General features: G+C 39.2%; 1 protein-coding gene across 1 annotated transcript in view; it reads right to left on the bottom strand.

Moving 5' to 3' along the window:
• Positions 1-1794: 1794 nt before the first annotated feature.
• Positions 1795-20541, bottom strand: part of NWD2 (NACHT and WD repeat domain containing 2) — a 61774-nt gene continuing 43027 nt past the window's right edge. Inside the window, exons 4-7 of the mRNA XM_065699282.1 lie at positions 11349-11552; positions 9908-10052; positions 9019-9608; positions 1795-7456 (exon numbers count right to left, since the gene is read on the bottom strand). Coding sequence (XP_065555354.1) covers positions 3521-7456; positions 9019-9608; positions 9908-10052; positions 11349-11552 — 4875 coding nt within the window. The 3' untranslated portion in view covers positions 1795-3520. The remainder of the gene's footprint in view (positions 7457-9018; positions 9609-9907; positions 10053-11348; positions 11553-20541) is intronic.

A 20541-nucleotide genomic window follows, 5' to 3' on the forward strand; every position in this document is an offset into this window, starting at 1 on the left:
CCTGGACAACATCCCTGTACTCTACCCAGGCCGCCTGTCCTTGCTTCCACTTTTTATAAGCCTCTTTTTTGCTTTGAATTTTCCTCAGCAGCTCCTTGTCCATCCAAGGAGGTCTCCTGGCCCTCCTGCTGCACTTCCTTCTAGTTGGGATGCAACACTCCTGAGCTTGTAGTAGGCGATCCTTGAATATCAACCAACAGCCTTGGGCCCCCCTGCCCTCTAGGGCTATAGCCCATGGAACCTTACTAAGCAGGTTTCTGAAGAGGCCAAAGTCTGCTCTCTTGCAGTCCAGAGCAGTGAGCTTGCTGTGCACTCTTCTCACTGTCTTGAGGACCTCAAACTCGACCATCTCGTGATCACTGCATCCAAGGCTGCCCTGGAGCATCACATTCTCAATGAGGCCTTCCCTGTTGGTGAGCACGAGGTCAAGCATGGTACCTCTCCTTGTCAGCTCCTCTATTTCTTGCAGAAGGAAGTTGTCTTCCACACAATTGAGGAACCTCCTGGATTGCTTGTGATGGGCTGTACTGTCATTCCAACAGATGTCAAGGTGGTTAAAGTCACCCATGAGAACAAGGGCCTGTGAGCTTGAAGCTTTTCCTATCTGTCTATCATCTGTCTTCCTATCTATCTGTCATCTGAGTGCTTCATCTGCAGGTTCTCCTTGATCAGGCAGTCTGTAACAGATTCCCACAGTAATGTCTCCCATGGCTGTTTTCCCTTTAACCCTGACCCACAAACTCTCTGTAAACTGCTCACCTGTCCCCAGACAGAGTTCCATGCTCTCCAGCCTATCCCTAACATAAAGGGCAACTCCCCCTCCCCGCTTGCCAGGCCTGTCTTTTCTAAAGAGCCTGTAACCTTCCATTCCAACACTCCAGTCATAGGAGCCATCCCACAGTGTTTCTGTGATGCCTGTTATATCATACCCCCGTAGATGTGTACACATCTCTAATTCCTCTTGTTTGTTCCCCATGCTATGGGCATTTGTATAGAGGCATCTCAGACAAGCTCCAATTGAAGCCAGCTCATTGGCTGGAGCAGCTGGAATATATCTACATTGCTCCGAGCATTTATTATAGGTGTTGGCAACTGACTGGGTGTGTTGGGATGGAATGATCCCAAGAGAATAAGGGAAATAAGAGAAACAAGTCTGGGTACTCTATGGATAAGCTGTTGTGCTGAGCTGGGACCAGCTGGGCTCTAGTATTGCTTCCCCAAAAGGAAGAACATTTCTCTGGTTTTGCTTTGCTTCTATGTTATGCTCCTTTACTACCCAAAGTTAGTCACTCTCCTGGCAGATAGGAGGTGTATTTTTACTCTTCCAAGATAATGAAAGAACAGATTATGCACAAGGAGTTCAAGGCTCAAATGTGCAAGTCATACCCAGTGCTTAAAGAAGGTGGAAGTTGCCTACCTACAGGACACGATCCTGGGAGGCATGGGTCCCACAGCCCCTTTCTGTAGCTCCACAGGTCTGAAGGGGAGTGGGATTTCAGGTGCTTCTCTCTTTTCTGTGCTTTCTATTGGGTAGATTACACAAACCTTCATGTCTATTGACTTGCACCCTGGCAGCATGCAATCTAGTCATAAGCAGCACCCAAGCATGCTTTTTTGTTGTTTTTTGAATGCTTGATTTAGTTAACTGAAGTGGGAAAAATACTGGAATTTTTCCTTATGAATAAAGCCCTTAAAGATTATTTAAATATGGACTAATAGGAGATGCAAATGCCTCTGTCCGTCTGCCAGCATGAAATTGCCCTGAAATTGAGGGAATCACACAAGTCCGTTTTCATAGTTTATTAGTACAAACAAGGCATACACAAGACTGTATATTATTTGAAGACTGCAATAGATCTCTAATTTAACAACTCTGTAACAAAATTTAACTAAATTTGACATTTATGAAAATATAAATCTCTGCTTGAGTAGGTTTTCCCAACAATACAAAGTTTACATAAAAACATTCAATATGATCTATTAGTTGCAAACAAGTTAGGAAAAAATCATTCAAGTCACTTAATATACTATATTGGCTTGTACATTGAACATTCACACACTACATTAAGTTCTAGCTTAGCATTCATTTCTTGGAAATTAGTGGCATGGAGTTCTGATTTGAAAAATAAAATTGTTTTGTTTAAATAATTCGAAAATATTTCCCCAGATGTGCCATCTTTAGGATATGGAAGGAGGGAAAAATCTTATCCTTTCAGATGCTGTTCAGAGTTTTTGTTTACTTGGGCAAAATGTGATTTTTTTTAAAGCATTTGTCATTTATTCACAATTTCTGCCTTGAAACTGTTAAAATTGTACAAAAGGCTCAGAACAGTTCTAAAGCAGAAAGTGAATCTCGTAAGTATGTGTTAAGTAAGAAAAAAACATTACAAATTGGAGCAGTAAAGGAGCTTTGGACAGCCTTTACATTTAGTGGGGTATTTCAGCACATATACATGTAGTCCCAGAGTGTTTGGTCATCTGATCTGTTATCATGGGAAAGAACAGAAATAATAGTAAGGCAAATGTCATCAAGATTAATACATGGCATGTCACAAAACTTCCTACTAAGATTACTTTGGGGACATAGGAGATAACTTCAGACTTTCTTACAACAAAATGGATAGCAACTTTTTAACAGAAAGAAATTAATGTGTTTAACTCTTTGTCTGTAACATCCTTTCCCTTTCCAATTTTTTTTTTTTTTAAATTATGACCTGTACTAATACACACTGTGAAGATGAAAAAAATCCTCAAACAAAAAATACCCGCCCAAATCCTGGATTCCTTTTACGACCCAGGTTTTTGTCACTGTTGCCACAAATCCTTGCATGCAATTAAGAAAAAAAAAAATTAAAAAAAATCTTTCAGTCCATTCATTGAGGTGAACAAATACTTATCACCTCACACGCTGACACGTTTGCAGCTGACTGGCACCTACCCCGTTCAACCCAAACAGTAATCCCAATTAAAAAAACAATAAAAATCAGTAGGTATTTTTTAAATGATGATGGAATGTATCAAGTGTTCCAGGTTGGCAGGTGACATCTTGTCATTGCACCATCAAGCAGAAAAACACATTTTTGCAAGTGGGTATAAAGTTGGCTGTTAGCTATAGACCCATCTAGGCGACTTGGTGTATAAAATAGTGGTCTGACTTTCTCACCTGTCATGTGGCGCCTTAGTTCTAGTTAAAGCAGTTTGTCAATCCTGGATTAGATCACCTAACTTCTGTAATAGCTTAACAATTTTGATAGTATTGCTAGAAATTTTTAATCAAGGCCCTGGTGAAATCCTGGACTGAACCTTGTATTCCGAAATTTAAAAAACCCTGCAGCCCATTTGCTTTATGTTTGCTTCTATGTTTACATAAATGTAAGAATATTTGTCGAGGAAAAAACAGCTGCTCTGCCCTCTGCTGTTTCTGTCTGTCTTCCAAGAAATGCACTGATTTTTACATGAATTCAGAAGACAAATCTATGCATGTATACTATTATTCAGATAAACTCATCCAGATGGTTACTCAGTTATCAGAAGCAAAACTGTGCCCTCTGCAATCTATGGCTGAGCACACTCTCTCATAGCAATAGTTGTGTTTTTTGGTTGGTGTTGCTTCACTCACCTCAGGCTCTGTCACTGTAATGGGGCTATCCCTTGCAAATACTTCTGTTGATTCCCTCCAAATGCAGTCTGCAGTGACTTTGAAGCTATAATTGTGGCATTTTGGTCTAATCACTTGTGTTGTGTTGTTGAAAATCTGACGGCTGTTTGAAGTAGCAATTTTGATTTTCAGTGCAGCATCAACTCGATCCACTACAGTGTAAGTACCTATACTTCCATCATCAAATCCAATAATAATATTTAAATGTCTCTGTGAGAGGGCAAGAAAAGTGGGAGTTTTATAAAGAGAACAGGCACCAATGTTTTTGCCATCTGCTAGCCTCATTACAATTAAACTAGAGACAGCACCATTATCATCATCTTCTTCACTGCGAAAACAGATGTACACAAGATAGCGGCCATCACGAGACAGCCTCTGCCGCCAGATGACACCCGGAGCATGAACCACACGAAGTTTTCCACTGTATAAATCAAGCACATTGATATTCTCATCACCACGGGTTATAATTCCTAACTTCCCATTTGGGGATATTTCAAAATCTTCCAAATTTTTTAAGAAATTGGTAGGCAACTGTACGCGTCTGCAGATGACTTCTTCTGTTAGGCTCCAGATGTTCACAGTTTCAGTAGATGTTATAAATACTATAATATCTGGGCAATCTGGTATTAGCTTAATATCCACAATGCTTGCGCCATCATCACAGCAAAACTTCTTGGTTATACTGCCTGTCCAGAGACTCACTGCCAACACTTTATTCTTTGCCATTCCAACTACGAATGTGTTTGCAGTTGTTATAAATGCATTCTGTAAGGCAACTAAAATATTGCAAACCCTATGTCCTGTAGCCAGTCGCCAAACTCTGGATGCATTTTGCTCGCAGAGAGAGACTACAAATTGATCATTATGAGTAATCATTAGCTCTGAGATTTTTTGTCCATTAATACGAAAGATATTTTCACCACTAACTGTGTGCCACACGTACTGGCTGCACTTATCATCCGATGTCACCATTATCTCTCCAGAAGAGGTTAGCACACAGTTTTCAACGATACCTTCATGCTTGAACACAGCTTCAATAAATCCAGTGCTGAAGTTCCACTTATGGACAGAATCTGATCCATCCAATGTGTATATTAATTCACCTCTAGCTGGCAACACCAGTCTTTGGATAGGCTTGCCAGATTTGTCAATATTGGACATAGCAGTTATGATGTCTATATCCCAAATAGAAAGGACACCACTGGTGGATAAGGATAGCAGCATGTTGTGATGATTTGATTTAATTAGCCTGACTATAGTTCCTGAGATTTCCTGTAAGCTTGCCATACACTGTCCTGTATCTCTTCTCCAAACAAAAATGGCTGAGGTATTTTCCATTGAAGCAATTATACAGTTGCCATTTTTGGACAACACGGCAGATATAAAGCGCTCATTGTGTTTAGCTCTAAACTTTTCAGCCACCTTCCACACACGAGTGTCAAGAAGTTCAATGCTGAGAGCCTTACAAATCAAAACTGCACTTTGGTCTTCAGAAAGCTCTATGCTGACAACTTCACTGTCTTCTCTCCTGCAGTCAAAGTCATCTGTAAGCTGGGGATTCGCAATTTCCTCTGTATTCCAAACAGAGAGGCTACCCTCACTGTCCACCATCACCATTTCTTGGGCTGTATCTAGAATGAGAAGGAATTTCACAAATCCACTAGAAAACTCAGACGTCACGGTGGCCAGTTTCTCTCCACTGCCCAAGTGAAAAATGGTCGCAGTGTTCAAATACTGTCCGCAGAATGCATAGACTCCATCTGGAGAACACTGCACACAGGTCACTTCGTACCAGCAGTGGAAGTGATAGAGAGGCCAACCGTAAAGCAGATCTATTACAGTAACATCTTTGCTGGCCTCCAGCCAAGCAAGTGCATGGTTGACTGATAAGGTAAATCCATTTATAAAACTGGAGCTCCCCATAATTCCACAATGCTTTGACCCCTTAATTTCCACCTCAGACAGAAGACAGGAATTTACATTATCGTATACCAAAAGAGTGTTTTTTGTTGTAGCCACTACAAGATACTTTTCATCGCTAGTAAGCTTCATCCCCAAGATAACAGATGGAGCTGTTGTAATCTGCCTTAGTAACTGTCGGGTCTCTACATCCCAAGTGCTGATGGAGCCATTTTCTAAAGCAGCAATAATTGTGCTGGGATTAAAAGTAGGCAAAATCTCAGTGACATGCATGCAGCTGGAAGACAGCGGCAGGCGCTCGGGGCTGTAAGTCACATCCATGGAGGAATGTAAAGGGACGATAGAGCAGTACTTGGGTCCATCCTTGTCACATTCTAAGAGGAGATGTCTGAGTTTGGGTAATGAACTTACTACTGGGAGAAGCCGCTGCTGCAATTCAGCAGAGAGTGAACCTGGGTATTTTACTACTTTGAACTTAATACTGCGGAGGGTACTGGCCAGAAATTTCAGCTCCTTTTCCTGAGAATAGGTGTAAGCCAGTTCTATGTCAGAAAGTGCTTTATCAAACTGCCCTATTCTAATCATGGTGTACAGCCAGCTGAAGTTCATAATGACGCCGTACAGAAGATCATCTGTTCTTCCACATCTTGTCAAGTGATGAATAAGCTCTGTCATTTTTCTGTGATTGATAAAAAAGATATCAGGCTCTAATGGATTACACTGAAAGACCCATGGCTGATCAGGTGCCTGCCTGTCAAAAGCAGTCTGATCCATGCAGTGCTTTTCATCCTTGTTCAGGCCTCTACTGTCACGGTCAGGACAACTGTTCAGATATTGGTCATTGCTGCAAAAAGGTTTTCTTCGTCCACCTGACCAAACACCAAGGAAATACTCTGCCATGACTGTGTGCATTTCTCGCAACTCTTCTTCATTGTGCAGGTACAATTTCTGGGCAATTAGTTGCAAGTGCCTATTTGCCCAAAGAAGCAGTGTTACGTTTTTCACCTGTCGCTCTATTAAGTACCCCTGTAAGCCCTCCTTAAGCCTTGCTATGTATATATATGGAATTCTCAGTGGGTTACTCTGTCTGACGCTCTCACTCAGCTCGTACACGACACTGTTGTCCAGGGCTAAAATATCTTCCAGTTCCATTTCACTCAAGCCAGATTTGGACATAGTGATGTAGCCAAGTGCTCTTGACAATAATCTTGATCCACACTTGCTTTCCAGTGACCAAAACAATTGCTCTATGCTTTCATGTACAGTGACACAGAGGGAAGACTCATCCACATCTTTGTGAGATCTCCAGTTCCTGACCTCTCTGAAGGTTAAGTTCACAAACATAGGCAGTGTGCACTTGGAGAATGCTTCATTGACATAAATTTGTTGCCCTGATGTTACTTTTCTTTTAACTCGCAGCAGCTGATGTTTCAGTACTTGGCTACACATCTTTCTGTCCCTTGCAGTCAATTCAATGTAGTTGTTATCTTCATGAATAAGGCACCTCAGTTTTTGCAGGATCCCATGCTTGTTTGGCAGTGTTGACAAAATGATCCGTACTGAACGGGGAAGGTGAATGGGAAGCCACCAGAGCTTCCTACCATCATCACTATCTGTTAGCTGTTCTAGGGCATCAAATATTATCACCAGCGGCCTGTGGAATGAAGACTCATTCAGGAGATTTATGAACAAGTCCCGAAGGTCATGAATCTTTTTTGGGTAACTTTGTACGAGGCAACGATAGTTGACTGCTAATTGTTCACAAATGCTTTGAAGTATATTCTTCAGATCTGTACTTGTTTCGGTGGATCCCAAAAATCTTATAATTACCACAGGGTCAGAATCTGGTCCCATCTCTTCTTGCAACCAGGAATAGGCCTATAATATAGAACATAATTTAGATAATATCCAAATGAAGCACAGTAACAGAGTTTATAAATAGTGATTGCCTATAGTAAATAAACATTTTAAAATGTTACTGGCTGAATGGAAATGCTTTCATTGGCAGAGTTCAAGGGGTGTTTGATTTATGTACACTGAATGAAATTCATATAATATGTCATCTTTGTTTAGCACAAGTAGTATCTCACAACACACTAAGATCCAGATCCACAAAAAGGCTTGAGTAGAATGTAATCCATAAATCCCAGGGTACTTTTTGCAAAATCTGTGTCCCACTTCTGAAAGCCAGTAGCTAGATTCTCTTACAAATAAATTTCCTTAGACACTAAGCAATGTCATTCTCAGCCAGGCAGACCAGCTTGTCACCTGAATTTGTTTAACATTGATTCCCAGCTGAGTATAAATGATGATTTTGGAAGAGAGGGATCAGGTTTGGAGGAGAGTACAGATTGCCCTTTACTAGCTGGTTACCTGAAATTCTGGATCACAGAAGTATGCTCTATCTTGGTGTACCTATGACTTTTGCTCTTAGACACTGCTGCAAGGGGTAAAAAGTATTTCTTGCTGGTTTTTTGGTTGGCATACTCTAAGCAAGTGAGGAATGTGGCTTTAAGCCCTCAGTCTGCGCAGGCTAACACAGTTCTCTTACTTGCTAAGTCTTTTTACCTCAAGTTATTACAGAATATTTTAAAATAAAAGCATAATGGGAGTCTCTAGGTTAGTTTATGTACTCAGATCTGAGGTGCAAAACCCAATTTCACTTATGCAACTAATGTGAATCTACAGGAAGTCACATTTGTGAAAGATATGGGATTTAAAACATTACTGTTCTCTATTTCCTTCTTGCTGATACAGCTGTTTCCCAGCTACTGTGCTAAATTCTCTAAGCACCCTGCAGGGCACTCAATGTGGTGACTCCCAGCTGGAGAATTAGGCATATTGATGCCAGCTTGGTCTTTTTCTGCATCTGGTCCTGCCTTACACAAACTGTTTCACTCATCTCCCTGTAGTACTCTGCTCAATGACTTAAACAGCATATGTCAGATAAGTAAGTACAGGTATTTTTGCAAGTTATTACAGACAGATTTGTAGCAAGTGTATCAGCCTAATTCCAGAATAATTTCTTATGAGAACATAAGATGGCATGACTTTGAAAGATATATTGTATTTGTGATTAAGACTAAAACCAGCATATGATGTTTAGATGGTTCCAGATTTGCAGAACCTCAGTGGAAAAAGAGGGAAAGAGATCCTTCTAAATTACATGTTGTTAATTCAAAAATATATTGATTCCTATTAGGTTTTTAAGAGCTCTGAAAAAGTATTTTTGGTCTCGCTAAGCATGATACAGACACCATGTTATTGAAAGGTTAAGTTTTTCTGAATATGTGTACAATAATATGCAGAATATAGTTTTTATTGTTTTTATTTTATATATTGAAGGCTGATATCAAATCTGTTGACAAAAGGAATAATAAAAACTAAGCTGGCCTTCATGCACTCCTAAATTCACCATATTATGTAATGTATTTTTTTACCTTCTTTGCCGCTTCGGCTAATAAAAGAGTCTTCCCTGTGCATGGTCCACCATATATGATAAGAGGGTTAATGTGTCCTATTTTGCTGGGTAGAATATATCTATGGACTATGTTTAATGCTTCACATCTGTATTCATAAAAAGTGGAGTATGTTTTACATAGTGATGAGTGTTGAAGAACTTCATCGTACAGCAAGTCAGTCTCAGTGTCAAAATTCTGCTGCACTGTTGCCTGGATTATATCAATCATATCTTCATAGAACTGTTTACCAAGTCCTTCGATGTAATGGTTCTCCACTTCCTGGGAGTAACCCAGTTTCATGTCACAGTGAGTGACAGATGTGTACACTCTCAGATTGGATGATGCGACAATGGTAGGAATGAATTCATCCCTGAGCTTGATCAGTTTCTCATGGGCTTCTGGATCTCGTAGATACTTCCCGGCCGTATGTATCACATCCATGTATTTTCCCATCTCTGGAATTTTAACGAAACGCTCAATGTTGGCAATTTTCCGAATGTAGCAAACACACTTCTTTAGGAAAGCTGGTGTTTGTTTACCCAAAGCAAAATCAAGTTCATCTTCAATAGCTGAGGATGAAAAGAGAACACAGTCTGTTAACCTTTCTTTATAAACAGTTCAAGAACATCCCCCTGACTCAACATGAAGATTCTTAAATGATTGCATCTGTTTTCTGTGAAAAACAAAAAGCACAGAAAAATTGCTATGTGCTTTCATAGAGGTTTTGATCTCAAGCAAGCACAGTGAACAATTTTCTCCCTCTTCAATTATATGGGAAATGCCAACAGAAATATATTTTCATGTTTGTGGAAAGGTTGATAGAAAAGATAATAAATGAATATATATAAATATTTAGTCTGAACTTTACCAGAGGAAAGATATCTCTTTGCTTGGCCGTGTTTCATTTTTCCTTTTTCATACAGCAGTTTCACAGCAGTCTTAAAAATCTTCTTAATCTCTTCTGATATATCTTGCCATTTGTTCTCATTCATAGAGCTTGAAGAAGATTCCATCTTTAAAAAATATCCATAGTTAAACATTAGCTGGAATACACACGTCTACAGCTTCAGAAAGTAAAAGTCTATTCAAGATCATAAATAACATTGTAACATAGAAACACATACAATAAAATAAATGAATGAGTTCAACTTTTTATACTGCAGATAATAATGCATTCCATTTTAGAGGTATGAAAGTCAGCTACTTTGAGTATTTTCTGAGTTCCTACTGTAGGCAGCTAATGCAATATTTTCCAAGAATAAGACCAATAACAGCTTTATAGAAAGAGGGTTTTGAGAATCAAGCCTGAAATAAAGATAATGAAGCAGCAGTAATCCTGCTGAAATTATTGATCCTTCAATGAGAAGCAAGAATACCTGGATCTCAAAAACTGAAAACTTGGATCTCAAAACTGAAATGAGGTTCCTCGTACCTGTAATTAAGCACCTCATTTCAATTGCCATATTTGAAAAATGCGGGATTATGTATGACATTACTTTCATTCATTGCTATAGCAACAGTAATCTTACTGTCTTCAGAGAGGGACTCTAGTATAAATTCACTAATCCTTTCAGATGCTATCTCACAGATGCTGTGATGGAAGTTTCTCTAAGGCAGCTGGTGGTCACTGCTGCTTTAGTTACTGCAAGTGAAGTGTTTAAGTTTTCCTGTTTTGTAAAGTATTACAAAGTATTATTGTAAAGTATTGTAAATTCCAGTTTTCCTGGAGGGTGTAACAGGAAAAAGACCAGCTTCCAAAATAAGCTCCCCAGCAACTCCTTCTTGACATGTTCAGATAATTATGATAATTAACAGTATTCAAAACTCTTCTGTTATTATACAGTTAGTAAATTAAAAGTATGAGATCTGACTTGGGACAGCATTAAGCACTTGTTTGACTGTTAGAGAGCTTTCTTATATGGGAACCGAAGGGAAAGTATGTATTTCCTCTGCAAATCCTGTTTCCTGAAATCTAGCGAAGGCACAATACCAGAGCAGAAGAGCCTGAGCATTCCCTATTCCAATATCACAGAAAATAAGAGAAATCTGTGAAACTGCCCCACTAGCCCCAACAGGTTGACTACAGTGCACTTGTTCTGGCTGTTACCAGAGTCATGACCCATCATGTTTCTTGGTGTTTCACAGCTGCTCCCTTCGCCATGTATGGGAAAGGAGCATTACAGCACCAGTTGCTTTGGTGTGGACAGGGCTGTAGAAGCTACTTCACAGACAGAAGCAAGTGCTGACCCTAGGGACTGCCAGCCACTGCACTGAGAGAAGAATTTTGTAAGGAGGTGACTATGACTTACTGTATTCTGGTAGCTCTTCAGCATTTCAGATTTTGGTCTGAGGTAATATGCTGGTGGCACTGCATTCTCATCCCTGCAGTACCACTCTTCTAAAATCCTTGTCTCTAGCTTGGCTTCTATAGCAGCATCCAGGATCATTTCAAATTCTGCTGACTCAACTTCCCCTGGTATTCGGATGTTCCCGTACTTCTCTCCCAGTAGGCCCTGTGTATTTGCAGGAAAGTAGGGATTACATTTTTCTTCTTAGTTATGCCAAACCCCTCCTCAGGATCTGAATTTCATAAAAAACAGTGTGGTAGTAGCTTAATGAATTTGAAATTAGAAAGGGAAACAGATACAGTGTAAAATGGTTACTGTTAAAGGTACAGTACTGAGCTGTATCCTATTATGATGACATGGCAAAATTTCAAGTAGATGAATTTTGAAATGAAATGAAAATGAAAATTTCAAGTCTTTCATAATACTAACTGGCAATAAAAATACAAAGGCATTCAAAAGAAGTAATTAAAAAAACCCCAACATACTTAGCACAGTATTGACTCATTTATTATTGATTCCCATTAGTCATAGGTTGAGATTAATTTCACATGTAAAAGTGAATGTGGAAATCCTTTTCTCTGGATTCAGGATAAGGATGTAACTCTGGATTATTTACCTCTTGGCTTCATTCTTAGTTCATGGTAATGGAACAGAATATTTCATATTTTGTTTGATGTAAGTTCCCATGATGTTACGTATAGTTCATATTAGTATTATTAAATATGTAGCTTATACCAGCATACCAAGGATCAGTGCTGCAGAACCACAAGCTGCTTTGCTGGCTTTATATTCCCTTATTGCAAAAAGCATTCAATGTCTTTGCCCCAGTATGAACTGGGGCATCCAATGAATAAGGGTAAAGCAGTTGATGTCATCTACCTGGACTTGTGCAAAGTGTTTGACACTGTCCCACACAACATCCTTCTCTCTAAATTGGAGAGATATCAATTTGATGGATGGACCACTCGGTGGATAAAGAACTGGCTGGACAGCCGCACACAAAGAGTTGTGGTCAATGGCTCGATGTCTGGCTAGAGACCGGTAACGAGTGGTGTCCCTCAGGGATCGGTGTTGGGACCGGTCTTGTTTAACATCTTTGTCGCTGACATGGACAGTGGGATTGAGTGTGCCCTCAGAAAGTTTGCCGATGACACCAAGCTGTGTGGTCCGGTTGATACGCTGGAGGGAAGGGATGCCATCCAGAGGGACCTTGACACGCTTGTGAGGTGGGCTGGTGCCAACCTTATGAAGTTCAACCACGACAAGTGCAGGGTCCTACACCTGGGTCGGAGCAATCCCAGGCACAGCTACAGGTTGGGCAGAGAAGAGATTCAGAGCGGCCCTGCAGAGAAGGACTTGGGGGTGCTGGTCGATGAGAAAAGGAACATGAGCTGGCAGTGTGCGCTCGCAGCCCAGAAAGCTAACCGTATCCTGGGCTGCATCAAAAGGAGCGTGACCAGCAGGTCGAAGGAGGTGATCCTGCCCCTCTACTCTGCTCTTGTGAGACCTCACCTGGAGTATTGTTTGCAGTTCTGGTGTCCTCAACATAAAAAGGACATGGAACTGCTGGAACAAGTCCAGAGGAGGGCCACAAGGATGATCAGGGGACTGGAGCAGCTCCCGTATGAAGACAGGCTGAGAAAGTTGGGGCTGTTCAGCCTGGAGAAGAGAAGGCTGCGTGGAGACCTCATAGCAGCCTTCCAGTACTTGAAGGGGGCCTATAGGGATGCTCGGGAGGGACTCTTTGTCAGAGACTGTAGTGACAGGACAAGGGGTAATGGGTTAAAGCTTAAACAGGGGAAGTTTATATTGGATATAAGGAGGAAATTCTTTCCTGTTAGGGTGGTGAGACACTGGAATTGGTTGCCCATGGAGGTTGTGAGTGCTCCATCCCTGGCAGTGTTCAAGGCCAGGTTGGATGAAGCCTTGTGTGGGATGGTTTAGTGAGAGGTGTCCCTGTCCATGGCAGGGGGGTTGGAACTAGATGATCTTGAGGTCCCTTCCAACCCTAACCATTCTATGAACAGTGGGGCCATGGAAAACAGTTTTGACCAAATATCAAGCAGATATGGATCAAACCCCATTTTAGTACTTAAATGCGTATTTTGTTCTGTAAAGGTAAGTTTGTAATATTGCTTGCAATGTTCTGAATACACTTTTTTGAATTTACTTCTGTAGCTTGCTGTCCATAAGTGTTTTATAAAAATATGATTGTAACGCCCTACATCTTTACAGAAGATATAGTAGGAAATTACTGCATTCTTTAGATGATTTTTTTTTTTTTCAAATTTGTGATTGTCAGATTATTTCTGCATTCAAATCTTGGTCCACAGAATTCAGTGAGAATTCTTACTTCATTTAAAATGGGATTTTTTTTTATTTCTTTCCTCATTCAAATCTATTCAGTAAAGATTTTGAGTTAATGAGGAGTACTTGATGTGGAGAGGAACCAACAATATCAGCATCTTGATTTGAATCAGAAAGATCTCTTAGTAAAGTAATGCTGATGCAAATACAGTAGTACCCTAAAAATGTAAATGACCTTGTTTGTAAATAATAAATCCTAAATATTCATTATTTTTAAACCACTCATCATAATGAGAAGCTGTTTTAAACTCTTCCAGCTGTAACTAAACACTGAAAATCAATAACTGATGATGACGAAGCCTGCTTCAGTGATTATAAAAGCATGGAGCCACAGCTTTCTGAATCCATTTGTGTTGGCAGAACGTACTCAAGCGGCTCATCTTGCTAGGTCCTGTGCCCTCAGAGCAGAGACATGAGAGCAGTGCATGTGAACACTTCTTAACCTCTTTCAGGCAAAACCACCTCAGTTAGCTCAGACCATAGTTTGCATTGTGTAATGATCACTGATTTTTGCCTGGAACAGACAAGGAAGAGCTCACACGAACTAGAGTGCTGGCTCTTATGGCTCCTCTATCAGAGGAGTAGTGGCAAAGTGCTGGTGGACAGGAAAAAGTCAAAGTCTGTCCACTGCTTAGGAGAAATGAAGAAATGCAGAAGTTGTGCTAGTTTATGCAGTCCAGGCTCCACGCTCTGACAAGTCTCAGCACCCAAGTCCTTTAAGAAGATGCTCCAGTGGAGAGGCAATAGGGGAAAGATGGGTTTGCCTTGCTGCCCACTCAGATCCCACAGTAGCTTCATTCAGGGTGGACGTCAAGGAGTAAGGAGAAAGGAATAAATGTGTTTAGTAACTAGAATTAAGTAATAATAATTTTAATGAAATGATCCAGTATTTTTATAATGTGGATTTATACCTTTTTGTGATCATTCTAACTAGTAGCTCCCTTCATAGACAGAGCTATGTTGTTTCAGATAATGAGATAACTGGGGAAAATGTCTAAGCTTTTTCTGTTCTGATCTATTCACAGAGCCCTATAATTTTGGAATTCTGAATCTGCAGAGGTTAAACAAAATATAATATCAACTTCCTTTATCCAAGAGAGGTTAATAACTTGTATCATGCTGAATTGCAAGCCTTTGCACTTTCAGACTGATGCAGAAATCTAATAAATTTCTCTCAGAGGAGCTTCACTATGCAAATTTTGCAGTTACCTTGTATAGCAATTATTACAAAAATTCATTAGGCTACACTTTTTCTAAATTTAAGTCCAGTGGATTCAGTAGACAGTTGCTGGAGCAAAGATCAATAGCTGAGCTCTTCATTAACAATAATAAAATGTCAGCATTAAAATGTCTGGTTTTAGTGTACTGCATTTAATCAACTAAATTTGTTTTGGAATTATTCTGTGTACTTTTCTGCTTCTCTGGTACAGTTTGTACTGTTCTCTCTCCACTCTTATAGGTAAATAACAAAGAGCAGTACTTTAAAACGAAGAGATGGATTTCTTTTTTCTTGTATCTTATCTGTCATTGCAACAGACATTTTGTAAATAATCTGTATTAAGAAACATCCTCCTGGCTACTTGAGCAATACACAATAAAAAGGAAGGCTGACATGATCAGAATACTAGAACCACTGTGGATGGCTGTGTCGTGAGCTTTTACATAAAATGGAGGCTCATGCAAATATTATTTGAAAGCCTTCACTGTTTCTCAAATCAAACGTTAAAGAGCAGAAGGCATACATTTATCATGGTGTATCTCTGTGCTATAGATGGCATTGCTAATATTTTGCTCGAAGTCTAGCATTATTTGAGGGAAGAACAGACATACATAGAAGATGAATCACACAGACAGAAGTGTCCTCCATTTGGGATGATGGCATTGAGTGTCCACAAAGCTTAATAAACAACAAGATAAGCCTTGTACTATTTTGCTTTGAGGTATTTGTCCTCTTCTTGTTTCACTGTGGTTTATGAAAAAGTTTTAAGATTAATCTTAAAAGATGACACATGCATAGTGCTTAGGAAGCAAAGGAACAAGGAAATGTGGAGGAAAGAGAAGTCAGAATGAATATATATTGATTGCACTGCAAGGTGAAAACTGAATCTAGCTTGTTATTGTTGGCATCTAGTGTCTGGAAGAGCTAACAACTGTACCAAGAAAGGAACACATCAGTTGAACATCGTGTAAGGATCCATGTCTGGTAAAACATTTATTTTTAGAACTTAAAAAGTGGACCATGGCAAACACAAGTTGTAGAGGCTATGCCAGCACCCCACTGCCATGTATTATTTCCCCTGAGAACTGCTCAGGGAACAGCAGGCAGCAGGGTACTGACCAGCTTTCTGTAGCTGTGTTCACTGCACACCAGAAAACTACTGTAGGGACTGTGGTGGAAACTCTTCACACAAGCTGCATGAGCTGGCCAAGCTCAGAGGACACTTCTGAAATTTGTGTTAAACTTAGGAATCATGGGGCTGGTGTGAGCAAGGACTCCACGTTTTAGCCAAAAAATTAAGGAAAGGTTAACAAGCAGCTGAACAGAGATTCTTATGACACTTTTGGCACCTACTTGATGACTATGTGGATTTAGAAAGGCAGTTACAAGACTTGGTGTTTTTGATGTTCTAATACAGTGGAACACACAAGTAAACAAAGAGGAATAGAAATAATTACATGATAGGGAATAAAAGATAAAGTAATAAAAATAATTAATTTTTAAATAAAAAAAATTAAAAAAAAAATTAAAAATTTTAGCACTGGAATGAAAAAGGGAATTGATTACACAAGCTGAGGTTCTGGTATTAGTACCTGACTCTGTCTATGACTTTGACTGAACAACATTTGAAAAATATTGTGGTAAAAAATTTATGAGGTAGAAAACTCTTCGTGGAGTCATTCCTGTGCTTTCTGGTAACTCCAAACTAGCTTCAATTTACTGCCTGGTTTCACTGCCCATTTAACTGAGATATTGAAACACAGCTCCTTGTCATTTTTCTGGAGAGGACAAAAGTAACTGACAATATTTGTCTAAAGGACTGCAATATCACCTCCCAGTGTTGGAAGCAGGAGACATGCAGAGTATCTGCAGCTGTCTTCTACAGAGAGACTGATACTTGAATGCTGGGTTATGTCACATAAACATATCAGGTTCCTGGGGAACAGTTCCTCACCTGAACACACCTTCCTCTAGATGTACTGCATGCTTTCCATTAACAGTGGTGACTAGTAAAAAAAAAAAAAAAGGCTGAGGACTATAAACAGACTGTATGTGTTTGCTAGAATTTTAATAACCTGTTTGTAAGGCTACATGACAGCCTTAGGACAACATTTGCAAGCACAGGCTGTGAAAACGGCACCTTCCCATGTTTAGACACAGAGGTGAGGCTTGTAAGTATCTCCTTCTAGCTGGCAGCAGGGAATAGTCACCTCCTCTCCATTCCTTTGGTGTCATTATGGTTAAATTTATATCTGGCTGTATAAGTGTACCACAAAACCACTCAAGGTAGTTGTAGAGGCCTAAATGAGATGCTCTGAGCTGCACTTTTTTCCCGAAGCTTCAGTGTCCAAACTGCATCCATCTATGCTTGCAGCCTCTGGCATGGATATCTGCCCTTTCTCCATATTCCAAATGCATTAAAATAAATGCAGCTTTCTTCATAGCAAAATGAAGTAACAGAACTGAAATATGATTTCCTACAATCTTTGTGTTATTTCATTCTAAATCTGCAAATACGAATTATCATTATTTCAGAACTCAATGGAAAATATCATAGTACTCTACAGTAATAACCTGAAACTTCAATTTGTGGTAACAACATTGCAGCGTTTTGATGATTATTATAGGAAATTATTTTTAAAGGGAACAGTAATGTTTACACTCTATTCAGTACCAAGAGACAATTTTAAATGCAGACTTGTGAATCAAAATCTCCCACCTGATGAGTCATTTTCCTTTAATAGTGAACCAACAAATTAAAGATTCATTAGAATGAAGGTGACTGAACTGTTTAAACCTACCAGGCTGACAACATATATAGAACCCTCAGCAACCATTTGTATCTAGCAGAACTTTACAGAATTAACACAAAGCAACCTCAGCTTGTAGTCTTGTTAGCTTTGTTGACCCCAAGGCTGAAGTTACTATTAACTCAAGATTAAAAAGTTACTGTTCAGATCAAGATGGGAAATATTTTCCTTCTAATATTTGTGGTATGGAAAGATATTAAATTTATATGCACAGTCACCATAATGACCAAAAGGAAGAAACTAACCACATTTGGATTTGATCTTTAGATATGCTGGATTCATAATGCATATCAGGTAATTAGTTCAGATATCATCACTAAAATGTTCATGAACCCTAATAGCATACCTTATATTAATACAGGAAAAGTTAAAATTTTAGATACATTTAATTTCAGCTAAGATATTTAGTGGATATTTTAATAAAACACAAGCTCTCAAATAACAGCAAGTTATATTCATTACTGATTGGTTTCATTAACGTGTTTTTTTTTAAATAAATTAGATATTAACATCTGCAAAACAAGTAATTTGAGAAGTCAGATTTGTAATGTCTTATGAAGTGATTTCAGATACTTGCCAACTTAAAAGCAACATTTTTTTGCTCTTTTGCCAAGACAGAAAGCTAGAAATTAATTGAAAATACAGTTTTGTAGCTTGTGAATGATCTGATCCAATGAGCTTTTGCTGGGCTTCATGGAATCAGTCCTACCACTTTTACTTCTTGGTCTTTGTGAAGTTCCACATGTGACACTGAAGTGCATACATATGTCCTCTCTTCCTCTTCTCACAACAGTCCTGAATTGCCAACTTTCTGAAGAATAACCATTCAAGAAATAATCTTTGCAGGAATTAATTCTAACCATAATTCATTTTTTAACCTAAGATACCTCTGTGTGTCCAGATTTAAGCAGCCCTTAAACAACTTGTTTTTGCAAGATGCATGGGGGATTAGGAAGTATTATTTTCCCCATCTGACTTAGTAATATGATGCAGGGAATTAAACCTGGGCAGGAATTCAGAGCTGTGACAGGTATGCAGCAGTTAGTTATGTATGTAGTGGCAGCTGTCCCTCATTCTCAGCCCTGTTCTTCTTACAGAAACTGCTCATTACTGAAGGAGGAAAGCCTTGCCCACTTGTGAATGAGGTCCTGAGTGACTCACATTTCAGCCTTCAAATTAATGCAAACTTAAACACTTATCCAAATTTGGACAGCTCCATTAGGAGAAAGAATTACCTCACATTATTGAAGATGCAGTGAATACTTCACGCTCCAGGGTGAGAATGGCACCCACCATCAGCATTCAGGGGTCACTGAGATGCACTGGTTCTTCACTAGCTGCTTTACTTGTAGGGACTGAAGTACTTTTAAGATGCCTTGGGATAGTATGTTCACATATTGCAGGGTGTTGGGAAAGGCTGTTCTCGCTGATGTCCCAGAGGTGTCCTTCAATTTCTTCCAATTGATATGTAAGTATGTACAAATTGAAGACAGAATCACTTCAGCATAACTACAAGAAATGCTCCATCATTTTCAAACCGTCCTTTTGATATGTATAGTGGCTACATTCTATGTCCTGTCTTTCATATTAAACTTGGAGGTGGTAACACAGGGCACTTGCCTGTGTGAACCTGCTTAGATGTCACATACAAGTCAGAGCAGGCACGCAGAATGTGTGATGTGGAGGTGTGTTTACCCTCCTCGTCTATGGAAATGTGGCTGAACTGACATAACCAAGTAGAGAGGAAAATCATGTCTTAAAAATCTGGAACAAACAGTCCAAAAGGGCCTTTTATTTAACATCCCATTCAAAGAAATTTAGTAGAACTATAGGTCTTTTTGGTTTGTTGGCAGCACATTGTAACTCTATTCTAGTAGTAGTCTGTAGGAATTATTTATGTGATATGAGATGTTCAGGCACAGCCAGAGATACTTTTTTTGGGAAAAATAAAAACCAAAACAAAACCCAAAATAACTGGCTTAGCTGGAACCTTGTTTCTGAGAAATAAATAGGATTTGAATTGAAACTGATAATTTACTACCAGAAACAAACAGGAAAGAATGTACATTTTCTTTTCCTTCTTTCTTTAATGGAACAAGAGCCAATTTGTTTCAAACTCAAAGCAAAAATGCTAATGGCTAAACAACAGTGAATCATCTGAACTGAAACCAGAAAAGAATATTTACTTAAATTTATTTCTAATGCACTAAATATTTCAGTAAGAAGAAAAACAAATACACGAATTAACTGAAAATCTCAATGGAATATATATGTTAATTGCTCAATGGGGCAAGCTCCAAGCCATTAAATTTAACTGAACTGAACAAGTGAAACCAAGATGGAGAAGGCTGTAATAATGTGTTTAATTGAAGCCAAATTTTAGGAAACTAGAGTTCCAGAGTGGCTGGTGCTCAAGAGAGGTCCAGAAAATAGCTACCTCTACTCCTTTTCCTTCTAGCTGCAATGTGGTACAGTGTCAGGACCTCCTGACACAAGCACAGAGAGAATATTCTTCAGTTAAATACATTTGACTGCTTTTCTTGCCTTTCTATGGTGGTGATCAAAGGAGAAAAGTTATGTTACACTGGGATTAAGTCTCCCAAAATTACTTCAATTAGAAATCAAAAATATGGGAAAAAAAGCTACAAATATTGTAATCTGTGATTTCTAGGATGTACAGGTCAAAGTGCCTTCAGAAAAGCAGTTTGCTTCTACTGGCAACAGTAGACATACTGAACTTAGCAGACAGAACATCAGA

The sequence above is a fragment of the Lathamus discolor genome, chromosome 1, assembly GCF_037157495.1.
Source record: "Lathamus discolor isolate bLatDis1 chromosome 1, bLatDis1.hap1, whole genome shotgun sequence".
In the NCBI taxonomy this organism is placed as follows: Eukaryota; Metazoa; Chordata; class Aves; order Psittaciformes; family Psittacidae; genus Lathamus; species Lathamus discolor.